General features: G+C 43.2%; 1 protein-coding gene across 6 annotated transcripts in view; it reads right to left on the bottom strand.

The window, feature by feature from the left end:
• The window catches only part of f3a (coagulation factor IIIa), a 59700-nt gene that overhangs the window by 31697 nt on the left and 13379 nt on the right, over positions 1-14624 (bottom strand). For 4 of the 6 annotated variants that reach the window (XR_009792756.1, XM_061805558.1, XM_061805556.1 and 1 more), the window contains exons 4-5: positions 14252-14436; positions 13985-14153 (exon numbers count right to left, since the gene is read on the bottom strand). Coding sequence is in view for 5 of the 6 variants with exons in the window: in XM_061805558.1 (XP_061661542.1) it covers positions 13985-14153; positions 14252-14436 (354 nt within the window). In the remaining variant the exon portion in view is untranslated. Of the gene's footprint in view, positions 1-5422; positions 5524-11108; positions 11189-13984; positions 14154-14251; positions 14437-14624 lie in introns of those variants that run through there. The other 2 variants (XM_061805557.1, XM_061805560.1) reach the window with 2 other exon arrangements.

Here is a 14624-nt window from a genome sequence, read left to right on the forward strand (position 1 = left end):
ACACAATCCTCAGGGAAATGTCAGACCTACAAGAGGGAAGTGCCCACAAGGGTCTTGCCCATTTGAAATCATCCACATGGATTTCATAGAACTGAACAGATCCGGTCCACACAAATACTGCTTAGTAATAGTGGACTCATTCTCAAAATGGGTAGAAATCTTCCCACCAAAAAAGCCAGATGCACTGACAGTAACAAAAGCTATATGTAAAAACATCATCCCAGATCACGGTATTCCAAGAGTTATTTGGAGTGACAATGTGTTACATTTTGTTAACCAAATTATTGGAGAAATGGCCCAACATCTAGGGATCAGCCTAAAACATCACTGTGCTTATCATCCACAGAGTGCAGGACTAGTGGAGAGAACTAATGGCACTATCAAACTTAGACTCAAAAAGACCATGGAAGAAACAGGGAAACCATGGCCAGAGTGTTTGCCCTTAGTCAAAACATACATGAGAATAGTTCCAACAGTAACAGGCATCACACCTTTTGAAGCAGTAAAAGGAAGACCTTTTCATCTTCCATTATGGGAAGCGTCAGGAGTACAGGAGGAAAAAGGGAAACTTGACCCCATGACAGACTGGCTGCTTAGACTTTTCCAAAATGACAATGTGAAAAAGAGCAAATGATCTGCCAGGTCCTTCTCTCCCTTCCACACAGGAATCGCTGACTCCAGGAGACCAGGTGCTGATAAAGGTCATCAAGAGGAAGTGCTGGTCCAGCCCGAGGTGGGAAGGCCCATTCACAGTGCTCCTGACCACACCCACAGCTGTCAAAATCGCGGAGAGAGAGACGTGGATTCACCAGTCCCACACCAAAAAGGTCCATCCTGTCACTTAAAGCAGCTACTCTGGTGACGACCCGGTATAAATACTGACTGATTTCCTACTGTCTACGGGTGCGGTACTGAGAACCAAACCCCACCGGTGAGGACATGTGCTAGTAACCTCTGTCCTCCGCTTTCTTTCCCTCTTTATTTAGGTTTACTGTGTTCTCTGACATATTTTATTTGATTCCCTTCTCGGGCAGGCCATGAGGCTGTTGCTCCAATGATGTGAAAAGGGGAGCCGACTGCGTAAGTCTTCCTCTGCCAATACAAGACCTCTTCACCACAATATCCATGCTTGAGTGGCTCCGCCGCACTGCCACCTGGGCAATGAGTACCTTGCGCACTCAGGAAGAACTGGCAAGGACCTGGAGGAGATTTGTCCCAAGACCTGTCTCATACAGGCCCACCCTGGTGCCTCAAGAACTAACTTTGGGCAAATACCTCTACTACCAGCAGGAATCTCGGGAGAGAAGGCTAAGGGAGGAAAACCCGAGAGAAAATCCGGAGGGGGATTCCCTAAGGCGGTTTAACGCTGCCCGATTCAGCAACTCCTGTGATGGCAAAAAAAACATGTGTACTGGCATCTGCCTTTCCAAAGTATCATTTAGGTGACATGGAGAGGGTGGACCGACTGCAAGGGTAACAGTCTGATCTCCATAGATTTCAACCCATCATGCCACCAACAGAGGGAACCAAGAGAACTCTGTTCCGACAGCGCCACACTGTAGCTGGAACAGTGACCTTCACTTCCTCCACAGACGCAAAAGACAAATTCTATGACGACCTCAGCTCTGGCATCATAAATGTTCCTGATATACGCTCACTCTTCATCCTTGGAGATTTCAAAGCCAGCGTGGGCGTCGACCATACAACTTGGCCCTCCTCTCCGGGTGACTGTGGTGTTGGACGCTTGAATGAAAACAGACAGCATCGGCTCAAACTCTGCTTCTATCATGAACTTTGCGTCACGAAGAACTTTTTCAACACCAGCCCGTAACATCAAGTCTCCTGGAGAAACCCTATGTCCAAGCACTGGCACCAATTTGATCAGGTTTTCCTCAAACATCGCAGCCTACCATACGTCAAGCTCACCCGCACCTATCAGAACATTGACTGCGATACAGACCACTCGTTAGTGTGCACCAAGGTGAAATTGCAGACCAGAAGAAGCTATTGCTCAAAGAAAGCTGGCAGACCACGCATCAACACCAGCAACCCATGAAATCCAACTAAGGTAGCAGAATTTCTTGCAGCCCTGGTAAAGTATCTACCAGGCCAACAGAGCAACAAAGCTCATGAAAACTAGGAATAACTGAGGGACCTCGTTTACACCTCAGCAATGTCGGTGTTCGGACAGCAAATAAACAAATCAGCAGACTGGTTTGAAAATTACGCTGTGGATATAAGACCTGCAGTTGAAGCAAAGAGGGCTGCAATGTCCCAGCACCAGCGAACAGAACCTGCTGATCCTGCAGGAAGCCCACCGCAAAATCCAAAAGCGGGGTGGAACAGTTGGCGAAAGGTGTCTGGTGTTCTATGTTACAGAAGAATTTCCGCCAGGGTAAAGGGCAAAGTTTATGAAACAGTGGTAAGGCCGGCCATGATGTACGGATTAGAGACAGTTGCACTGCAGAAACAACAGGAAACAAAACTGGAGGTAGCAAAAATGAAGATGCTGAGGTTCTCGCTTAGAGTGAACAGGTTGGATAGGATTAGAAATGAGCTCATTAGAGGGTCAGCCAAAGTTGGATGTTTTAGAGACAAGGTTAGAGAGAGCAGACTTAGATGGTTTGGGTATGTTCAGAGGTGAGAGAGTAAGTATATTGGTAGAAGGGTGATGAGGATGGAGTTGCCGGGCAAAAGAGCGAGAGGAAGACCAAAGAAAACGTTGATGGATGTTGTGAGAGAGGACATGAGGACAGTGGGTGTTGTAGAGGAAAATGCACGAGATAGGCTTAGATGGAAAAAGATGACACGCTGTGGCGACCTCTAACAGGACAAGCCGAAAGGAAAAGAAGAAGAAACCACAGGGGAAGCCTAAAACAGTGAAGTGTATTTTCCCCTTGAGTCCGGGTAGCAAATGGAGGAAGCACTCTGAGACTGAAGTTTGTTTTATTAATAGGTATCACAGCTGCGAGCAATCCATCCGGTCATCTGTTACCTTTGTTTAACCCGCCAAAAAGAAGTCCCCTCCTGTTCCTTTGTCTGTTTCCGAACAGGACAGCAAAAAAAGTGAAGCTGAATTGGTAAGAGAAATGTGAGAGCAAAATGGCAAAAGTGCATGAGCATACTGAAATATAGAGATATGTAACTGTTTTAAAACAGACCTTTCTTTCACCTGAAGATGCCAGTTATGACGCATAGTGCAAATCAGTAACATTAATGTTACTCCATCTTACTGACATAAGATTAGCTCTCTCTGTTTGTGGCTAAGTCGTTTGTTATGAACGTGACAAGTACAGTGTTAACACAACCATAGCAACCAAAAAATTTGTTATATAGGGTCCTTAAAGTTTTGCTCAGTTTACACAGTGTGTGACATATGGCCAGCATAAAAGCATTTGATCTGTAAGTGGTTACATTTTGAGTCATGTATGCTGAAAACGTGCCAAGGATAAGGATAGGAATAAAAGTAAAATGAGTCATGCACCCTATAAAGAAAACCAATTTTTTGCACATGATTAAGTGAAGGATTTTATTTTAAAATTTGTATTCATAATTGCCTTTCAACCAAGCAAAAGCAGAGTTAATCTAAATATTTGATTATTCTATAGAACAGGGGTGTCCAAACCTTTTGCAAAGGGGGCCAAATTTGGTGCTTTAAAAATGTAGGGGGGCTGACCTTGGCTGACGCTCTTTACAGAGAACAACAATATCCATCCATCCATTTCCTTTGCCGCTAATCCTCACAAGGGTTGTGGGAGTGTTGAATCCTACCCCAGCTGTCAACGGGAAGGTAGAAGGGTACACCCTGAACTAGTTGCCAGCCAATCGCAGAGCACATATTGACAAACAGCCGCACTTACAATCAGACCTAGGGGCAATGTAGACTGTCCAATTAATGTTGCATGTTTTTGGGATGTGGGAGGAAACTGGAGTACCCAGAGAAAACCCAGGCTGGCACGCGGAGAACATGCAAACTTCAAATTTCAAATTTTGGCAAGCCATTCTGTTTCACTTTTGCTTTTTTATTATAATTTCAGCAATCTTAATCATGTTTTTTGGTTCATTTTAAACACAAATATCAGATGAAATTGAAGATTCACTTAACTTCACTTTTTTAACACTAAGGTGTCTGTGCTTTCCTCGGAAGATAGAGAAAAAAAACGAACTCCTTTTTTCTGACTCCCCATTGTCTTTTTATGTCACTGTGTGCTACAGTGTTACGTTCGAGGCAGACTTTGCCAAACTCTTGCTGTTTCGCAGAATTTTTTTTTTTTTACCATAGTCATCATGCAGTCTTTGATAAATTCAGCCTCAGTGAAAGGTTTGGAATGCTTTGCGATCAGCGTGGGTACCTCTTAACTATAAGTGGCCAGTTGTTGGGTTGCCTCAGGGAGGAGAGGCTGGTGGATTGCTCTGGGTCCCGCTGCATGGGACGTATCCCAGACGTGATTTTTCAGTTTATAGGCAGAATTCTGTCTTTTTAAATTGCATAGATATATATTTATTTATTTATTTTCCCCGTTTTTCTGCAAAATTCCGACCGTAACGTGCCAGAATCCACAGTCAGTCATTTTCCGATCCGACTTTTACAAGCAAGGTGGAAAATTTGATACGCGTCCGTATATCACGCTTGTTTTATATGAGGCAGTTTATGGGGCCGTTTGCAAGTGAACACAATGGCGGTGGTCGAGAGGAAGGATGCCTCTCGAGTAAAAGAAATTGATAGATATGTCAAAAATAAGTTCCGAAGGGATTGGATTGAATGAGAAATCTTCGATACAATTGGAAAGAAGGAAGTTACCACTCTGTAAAGTGAGGTTTCAAAGCATAGGAAGGTCACGCGAAACGACAAAAACTCGTCAAACAACTGGAAGCAAGAAAAACTAACTCGTCCGTAGCTGGTACATTCAGATGTCAACCCAAGGCCAATAAACCTTACAGACTCCATCCCTCGTTTACGTCCACTACTACTCAGACGCAAAATCCACCGAAACAACCAACCCCAGTTGCAGACAGGGTTGTCAATTACAAGGTGAGAGTTCAGAAGCAATTTCTTGTCAAAATATCTGTATTGTTTTCTGATACCGAAACATGACGTGTTTTAATATAATTGTCAAATTCACGCGTTTCAATCATTTACAAAAACAAGAAATTAAAACGTTTTTGAATGAATAAGAAATAAATGCTATGAAAGCATGCATGCATGCCATGATGCAAACCTGAATTCTGTTTAGTTTCACTTCTAGTAGTTTACGTAATTGAATTTTGATTTGAATTTGTCATGTTTTGGGGTAAAAGTATGCACCTAAATAATGAACGAACATATTATGTACATTTTGAAAACAGAATAGCATTTATTTATCGATGTACTATATATATATATATATATATAATATATATATATATATATATATATAAAACTTGCACGTTAAAATTGATGATCATCCCTTGATCCTCCTTTGATCATCTTTGCAGCCCCCAGATCTCCGGTTTCTTTCCTTGATTGGGTGAGGTCCATCACCTCTGCGTTGTGGATACAGCAATTATAAAACATTTCTGTCAGTGTTTTTGCATTCACAATGATTTGTATTCACATGCATTCGTCCGTAGGCATACAGCCCTGGGGTTCTGTCACTGGTGTGGGATTAATTACTATTTGCAACGTACAATTCAATTGTACATTAAGGGCGTCTGTATAACTCCACTTTGGTTTTCGTTCTATAGACCTCCATAATTTGTCAGTCCCACGACATTCCAGTTGTATAGCCGAGTTCACGATACTTGTCTTGCAGGCTTCTTCTTCTGTCCTTATCATATCCGATCTTGTCCTGCTCTTGCTTCACAGGGTGTAGCACTGAGCATAGATATGGAATGATCTAGTTCCCCCCCCCCCATTCATACAGGTGGCACTTTGTCTTTATGTCTCTCAACCTTCTCGAAATTCTTCTGTTGGATTGATTGACTCTGATCCTCAATAAAACTTCAATTCAAATACAAAGAAATCACAGAGGAAGTTTATTACTCTTTGACACAGAAAAATTGTTTCTGTATAACGTTCTACATTCTGCTTGATCGATCAGCCGAACAGGACACACACACACACACACACACACACACACACAGGGATTCTTGGATTCTTTTAAATTCACCCTCATCCGCTGGTTCTCTAGAGCACCAGCAAGACACTTCAGCACTTGGTTGTGCTGCCAGGTGTAATGGCCTTGAGTAAGGGTGGTATTGCAACCAACCAGGATGTGCTTCAGTGTTGCAGGACTTGGGCATAACAGGCACTGGGATCTTTGGCATACCACTGGTTTAGGTTCGTTGGAGAAGGCAAGACGTCATATACGGCTCTGATGGTAAAGCTTGCCTTGAATGCCTTCATCTCCCAAAGCTCTTTCCAGGTGATCCTCCTTGCCTCCACTCCCTCCCAGGCCAGCCATCGCCCTTGCTTGGCCTGCAACACAGTTTGGGGGCACCTTTGTGCTTCCTCTTCTCGTCGTACCTCCTGGACCACCAGCTTGCGCTGCTCAGCAATAGTGGCCAACAATGTCCTTGTGTCTGAGTGCTGCCTTTGCCTGTTCAGTTACAGCCAGCGATGGTCAGTTCCTCCCAGTGCCCAGTCTGGGCTACCAGTGGATCGCAGGAATCCAGTAGCATCATTTCTAGTCTTACCTTGGCGCACTTGTACTCCTCTGACAGGCTGGAAATGGACAGCTGTAACATCCCTGTAACATCCCTTTACCTTTGCTGAGGAACACTTCCTCACAAATGAGCTGATCAGTCTGTTCAGCTTTTCTACCTTTCAGAGTGGTATCTCATAGAGGGTTAGGGGCCAAAGGAGTTGTAGAAGTAACCCAGACTGCAAGCACTAACCCTAACCCTAACCCCTAGCTTCAACTTCCCAGGAAGCAGGATTCTATCGATTCTTTCCAGGCCACTCGCCACCTCCTTTCTGAGCTGCTCTACTTGCTCTTTGTCCTTAAGAGAGGCATCGTATCACCGGCCTAAGCTCTTCACAGGCTTCTCTGAGACATTTGGAATTGGTTCCTCACCAATGTGAAAGCGGTGGTTTGACACTTTCACTTGATGATGGAGATGCTTCTAGATCTACTCAGGTTGAGCTTCATGTGAGCCAGCTCGATGTTTTCCTGGAGCTTTTTTAACAATCGTGGGGTGCAGGCCTCGGTTGTGTTGAGTATGTAGGGCCTGACTATTGGCAGCCTTACCCCAGGTCTTCATTTGCTGTCCACCAACCCCCCTGCGAGAGGCTCGGAGGATGACCTCCATGGCCAGGATCAATAGCAGCGGGGTGATGGTACACTCAGCCAAGATTCCCACTTCCAGGTGCGGCCATTCAGTGGTGTACGCTGCTGTTATAACACAGACCTGGATATCCTTGAAATAGGCCCTGACCAAGGTTGTAAGCGCCACTGGGACCTCGAAATAGTCAAGCGCTGTCCACAGAAGATGAGGGACTGAGCCAAAGGAGTTTACTAGGTCCAGGAGCGCCACATGAAAATCTCTTCCCTCTTTTTTAGCGACTTGGATCTAATGCCAGATGACGCTAGTGTGTTCGATGCATCCGGAGAAGCCAGGTAATCCTGGTTTCTGGATTGACGTGTCAATCAGGTTGTTACCTTGCAGGTATTCTGCTAGCCTATGAGAAAGAACGCTGAAGAAAATTTTCCCTTGGACATTTAGGAGGCTGATCTGTTGGAATTGCCAAATCTCTGATGAGTCCTTCTCCTTTGGGATAAGAATTCCTCCAGCTCTATGCCAGGCAGTTGGTATCTCCCTCTTCTGCCACATGACCCTCATCAGCTTCCAGAGGAATTGCAGGACATCTGGTATGTTTTTTTAGAGCTTACATGGAACTCCATTGGGACCAGGAGCTGATACAGCCCTTGCTCGATGCAGAAGATGGATTACCTCACCCCACCTGGGTGGACTGATGTCCAGCTCGTGCTCTGGTGGATCGATTGGTGGCATAACCAGTGGGAGCATAACTTCTTCATGACAGCGGTCATATGTGCAGGAATTTTTCAGGCGTTCTTCCAGGATGGCTTTAGTCACAGAGAGATTTCCGCTTTTCTCCTTTGCAAATCTGAAGGAATTTTTAGTGAACCGTGATCTGTATGGTCTTTCCTTCTACGTTTTTTTCCAAAGGATTTCAGCTCTTCTAAGTGCTGCTAGCCTATCCTGGATTTCTTCCTGCAACATGTTTATGCCTCCCTCTCGTCCTCTGTGGCCTTCCCCCACAACTTCAACTGCCTCCTCTCCTCGATTAAGCGATCTACCTCTTTCTGCCTTCTGGACTTTTGGGGGATAGCTGGGGCAGTCTGTTTGCCTTCCAGCACTCCTAATTGTTCCCCCCATACGTATAAATGAGGTCACCCATCCTTTCCAGCTTCTTTGTGCTGCAGCGATTCACGTTGACCTCCTTCCATAAAGCCTTGTTGCAGGCCTTTGGCCATTTGATCAATGCTCCACGCCCCTGGATCTTCCTCTCTGTGTTTGGTTGTAGTGGTGGCTTGGGTCCAGGTTGGTCTCGTGTGCCCTGTTCCTCCTCCACCTCCTGCACTGGGACAGGGGTGTTTATGTCCTGCAGACTGTGGTGTTTAAGCTGCTCCTGAACTTCTGTCGGTTGACTCGACCTGCTTCTTAAAAAGTAGTTGTCAATGAGACTTACCGACTGTCCCTTCTTTAGGCACAGTTTCCTGCCCTGGTGAATATTCAGACCCTGAGTGGAGGTAACCTTTGCCCAATCACAAACACAGATTTGGACCTCAAGTCCTTCTTTGACTGTTAGAGCTTCATTTATGCTGATAAACGTTTTCGTAGTCTTTCCCATTCCTGTGTTCGTTACCATGTTGTCTGCTGATGAGCTATCTTCCGCCTCCGGTCTTGCAGGTTCAGGGGGTGTTTTCTTCTTAGAGTTTTCTGTACCAATGTTGGGTGGAACCAATAGAGCAGTTGTCCTGGGCCCCGCCAGCATGGGTAGCTAGCCCGAGGCAGGCCCGTTAGGGTCTATTCCATCCTGCCAGGTGTCTTTCCAGGCTGGTACAAGGTCTTTCCCTTGTTGCCTGCTGCCCTTCACAGCAATCACTGGTTTTCCAGATTATCAGACAGTTGAATAATCGGAGGTCAGTCACAGGAGTAAAACATTATTAAGAGAGGGAACAACTTTGAAGAACCTTGTTAGGGCTTAGCCAGACAGGTATTGTTACTCTGTTGAGACGTAGGCTAACTTTAACGGGGCTGGCACTTCATAGGCAGCTGTGAGAAAATACAAAAAATGTAAAACTAACCTATCAACCAAATGGAAGTGAAGGAACACAGACCAAAACCCTGCGAAATAATAGCAGAAAACTACATGTTCAAATATGCCAGAAAAGCAGAAAACATAAGCAACAGAACAAGCTGTTCACAAACAACTCAGAAAGGTACTTGGAACGATCTTTAAACTTAAGAATACAACAAACTCATTCCAGAAGAAAAAGTGAGCCCTCCAAAGTAGTGGCTCTGGGAAGGTCTAATCAGTAATGGCTGAGAAGGCATCTAGTGTCTCGTGAAAATATTCGTCCCCTTGAACTTTTGAACCTTTTCGCCACATTTCAAGCAGATATAAAATTCTATTTTTTTTTGTCAAGGATCAACAACAAGTGGGAAACAATTGTGAAGTGGAACGAAATTTATTGGACATTTTATACTTTTTAAACAAATAAAAACCTTAAAAGTGCGGCGTGCAATATTATTTGGCCCCTTTACTTTCAGTGCAGCAAACTCACTCCAGAAGTTCAGTGAGGATCTCTGAACGATCCATTGTTGACTGATGATGATAAATAGAATTGACCTGTGTGTAATCAAGTCTCTGTATAAATGCACCTGCTCTGTGATCGTCTCAGCTTTCTGTTTAAAGTGCAGACGGCATCATGAAGCCCAAGGAACACACCAGCCAGGTCCGAGATACTGTTGTGGAGAAGTTTAAAGCCGAATTTGTATACAAAAAGATATCCCAAGCTTTAAACATCTCAAGGAGCACTGTGCAAGCAATCATATTGAAATGGAAGTGATATCAGACCAATACAAATATACCAAGATCCGGCCTTCCCTCTAAACTTTCACCTCGAAGAAGGAGGAGACTGATTAGAGATGCAGCCAAGAGGCCCATGATCACTCTGGATGAACTGCAGAGATCTACAGCTGAGGTGGGAGAGTCTGTCCACAGGACAACAATCAGTTGTACACTGCACAAATCTGGCCTTTATGGAAGAGTGGCAAGAAGAAAACCATTTCCCAAAGATATCCATAAAAAGTCTCATTTAAAGTTTGCCAGAACCCATTTGGGAGACACACCAAACGTGGAAGAAGGTGCTCTGGTCAGATGAAAACAAAATCGAACATTTGAAACACGATACGTTTGGCGGAAAAGCAACACACCCTGAACACACCATCTCCACTGTCAAACATGATGGTGGCAGCCTCAGGGTTTGGGCCTGCTTTTCTTCAGCAGGGACAGGGAAGATGGTTAAAATTGATGGGAAAATGAATGGAGCCAAATACAGGACCATTCTGGAAGAAAACCTGTTGGGGTCTGCAAAAGACGTGAGACTGGGATGGAGATTTATCTTCCAACAGGACAATGATCCAAAACAAAGCCAAATCTACAATAGAATGGTTCACAAATAAACGTATCCAGGTGTTAGAATGACCAAGTCAAAGTCCAGACCTTAATCCAATCGAGAATCTGTGGGCAGAGATGAAGACTGCTGTTCACAAAAACTCTCCATCCAACCTCACTGAGCTCTAGCTGTTTTGCACATAAGAATGGGCAAGAATTTCAGTCTCTCGATGTGCAAAACTGATGGAGCGACCTCCCACTGTAACTGCAGCAAAAGGTGGCTCTACAAAGTATGAATGCAATGGGACCGAATAATAGTGCACACCCCACTTTTCAGGTTTTTATTTGTTAAAAAAGTAAAAACTAAATGTAATTTTTTTTCTAGATTTAAACATGGATGTCATCCATCAGAATGCTCATGTCAAGGAATGGGGCATACTGGTAAGACAATGATGAAATAGATCAACACATCCAACGGCGAAGAATTATAGTTGCAGGTTCACAGAAATAGGACAGGACTTGATGAAAGCATACATGAAGCATTTGGCCATGTTGGTCCACTTCCTACATGGAGAGAGTTGGAAAATGTTTACTTTTGGGTCTCCAAGTGAGCAATTTGTGCCACCTTACGGGACTTTAAACAATGGCACATATACAATGGAATCCACTGAGGACACAGGGTGGAAGGACAAACAAAAAGACGTGGCCCCGCTTCATGAGACAAAAAGCTGGATTCTCACATTAAATACAAAAATTGAACTCAACCGGAAGTAAGGCAGGCATTCCCTTACGGTGTATTTGTTGTCCAAAGTTAATATACACTGGAGTTTATACGTGTATGTATATATATCACCAAAACAACTATAAGGCTATTAGCATTTTGATATGCCCTTCCTGACTACTAGGAAGAACAAAAATACTCCTGAAAGTGGCTGCTCTCTGTTCACTGTTGCAGCACCATTCGCTTAAATTGGACCATTGTGAATTTCAATTTGTTGAGGCAAACGTTTAAATGGTTCCACAGGACAACCTTTTCAGTACCCCATGGCTTTTTTAACAGTATGTAGTTCACATTAAAATAGGAACAAATGTTCATTCATTCATATCCTGGTCAGGGTCTAATTTTTATATCACAAAAACCTGGTACAGTGAAGAAAATGGTATTTGAACACCCTGCTATAATGCAAGTTCTCACTTAGAAATCATGGAGGGGTCTGAAATTTTCATCATAGGTGCATTTTTACTGTGAGAGAGATCATTTAAAAAGAAAAATCCAGAAATCACAATATATGATTTTTTTTTATTTTAGTGATACAGCTGCAAATAAGTATTTGAACACCTGTCGATGAGCTAGAATTCTGACCCTCAAAGACCTGTTAGTCCACGTTTAAAAGTCCACTCCCACTCCATGTATTATCCTGATTCAGATGCACCTGTGTGAGGTCGTTAGCTGCATAAAGACACCTGTCCACCCCATACAATCAGTAAGACTCAAACTTGTAACATGGCCAAGACAAAAGAGCTGTCCACACCAGAGACAAAATTGTAGAACTCCACACGGACATTGCCAAGCATCTTGGTGAAAAAAGGTCCACTGTTGGAGCAATCATTAGAAAATGGAACAAGCTAAACATGACTGTCAATCTCAATCAGAGTGGAGCCCTATGCACCTCGTGGGGTGTCAATGTTTCTTAGAACAGTGAGGAATAAGCCCAGGACTACGCGACAGGACTTGGTCAGTGACCTGAAAAGTGCTGGGAACACAATTTCCAAGGTGAGTGTTGGTAATACACAAAGATGACATGGTTTGAAATAACGCATTGCACGGAAGGTTCCCCTACTCAAACCAGCACATATCAAGGCCTGTCTTAAGTTTGCCAATGACCATTTGGATGATACAGAGGAGTCATGGGAGAAGGTTTTGTGGTCAGATGAGACCAAAATGGAACTTTTTGGTCATAATTCCATTCACCCTGTTTTGAGGAAGATCAATGATGAGTTCCATCCAAAGAACACCATCCCAACTGTGAAGCATGGGGGTGGTCGCATCATGCCTTGAGAGTGTTTTTCTGCACATGGGACAAGACGACTGCCCTGTATTAAGGAGAGGATGACTGTGGCCATGTATTGTGAGATTTTGGGGAACAACCTCTTTGCCTCAGTTAGAGCATTGAAGATGGGTCGTGTCTGGGTCTTTCAACATGACAATGACACGAAGCTTACAGCCAGGAAAACCAAGGAGTGGCTCCGTAAGAAGCATATCAAGGTTCTGGCATGGCCTCGACAGTCTCCAGACCTAAACCCAATAGAAAATCTTTGGCGGGAGCTGAAACTCCGTGTTTCTCAGTGACAGCCCAGAAACCTGTCTGATCTAGAGATCTGTGTGGAGGAGTGGGCTATAATCCCTCCTGCAGCGTGAGCAAACCTGGTGAACAACTAAAGGAATCTGTAATTGCAAAAAACAAATGCTACTGGAGCAAATATTATTTATATTTATACAATATAATATATTTACTTATTTGCAGCTGTATCACACAAATAAATTGTGAAAAAAAATCATACATTGTGATTTCTGGATTTTTCTTTTTAGATTTTCTCTCCCACAGTGGACATGCACCTCCGATTAAAATTAAAAATCCTCCATGATTTCTAATTGGGAGAACTTGCAATATAGGAGGGTGTTCAAATACTTATTTTCTTCACTGTATTTTAAAAGTTGTAGTGTAGATTTTTTTTTTTTTGTGGATAATGTTTTAAGTTGTTGGTCATACAGTTCTGTTCAAAGAAAATCAACTTGCAAAATTTGATTGAGTTAAAAGATCAGATAACATCTACTGCTATTTTCTATTTCTTGTATCCACTATTGCGACTGAAACAAAGGTTATCTTATACCCAGTCGCCTTATCCATCCATCCATTTTCTGTGCCACCTAAATCTCACAAGGATCGTGGAAGTCCTAGAGCCTATCCCAGTTATCTTCGGGCAAGGTACAACCTGAACTGCTTTGCCAGCCAATTGCAAGGAACAATAGAAACGAACAACCATTCCCACTCACAATCACACCTTAACGGAATTTAGAGTGTCCAGTTAATGCATTTTTTTGGGATGTGGGAGGAAACTGGAGTTCCCGGAGAAAACCCAAAACAGGGAGAATATGCAAACTCTACACAGGCAGGGCCAGATTTTGAATTCCGGTCCCCCAAACTGTGAGGCAAGCGCTCTAACCAGCTGTTCCACTCTGCTGCCCAAGTAGATCTTATACTTAGCTGTAAATATAAGGTACAGTATACTCAATATACCTTATTATCTTATATTCAGTCTTTTATTTTGTTTGGAACAACACATCAGTTGAATGCTTACCTTCAAAGATGGAGTGTTTGTCATTATCAGAGCACTGAGTTTGGCTCAACTCTCCCAGCTGTTTATTGATATTACGGCTTGTTATAAAGGCCTGAACGTTAAAACAGTAGCTTTCTCCTTGATCCAGATCAGTCAGCTCCATTACACTGCTCTTTGAGATGAACACTTTCTGAAAATATAGGGTTAAGAGAGGAATAAGAGTTTTTTGATGATTAACTCATCATTCATTTGCAATTGATGCTGATTTTGATGGCTGCTGAAATTCACCTTGCCAGTGCTCTTATTTTTACGATATGTTACTTTATAGTGTAGCTTCCCTAAGAAAATGTCTCTGATGTTCAGCTGATGATGATCATCATCAAACAATGCAGTTAGTGGGTCAGTCACATGCAGTGTAGTCTTCTTTTTGTTGTTGTTCACCTCCACCTTGAAATCAGGTCTGCCTATGTCAGCTGTAGAGAAGAAACTGATCAGATGTTTCTCTGGCAAAACGATGAGTCGCAGCTTAATGTTTAAATAACCATAAATTGCACATTTTAATGTCAACCAATTTTATTAAAAATATGTTCAAAAATTTGTATTTTGAACTAATTTCTTTCCGCAATGTTAATTTGTTTAGTCAGCTAGTTTCTAGCAAAAT

Source organism: Syngnathoides biaculeatus, chromosome 19 (genome assembly GCF_019802595.1).
Source record: "Syngnathoides biaculeatus isolate LvHL_M chromosome 19, ASM1980259v1, whole genome shotgun sequence".
NCBI lineage: Eukaryota > Metazoa > Chordata > Actinopteri > Syngnathiformes > Syngnathidae > Syngnathoides > Syngnathoides biaculeatus.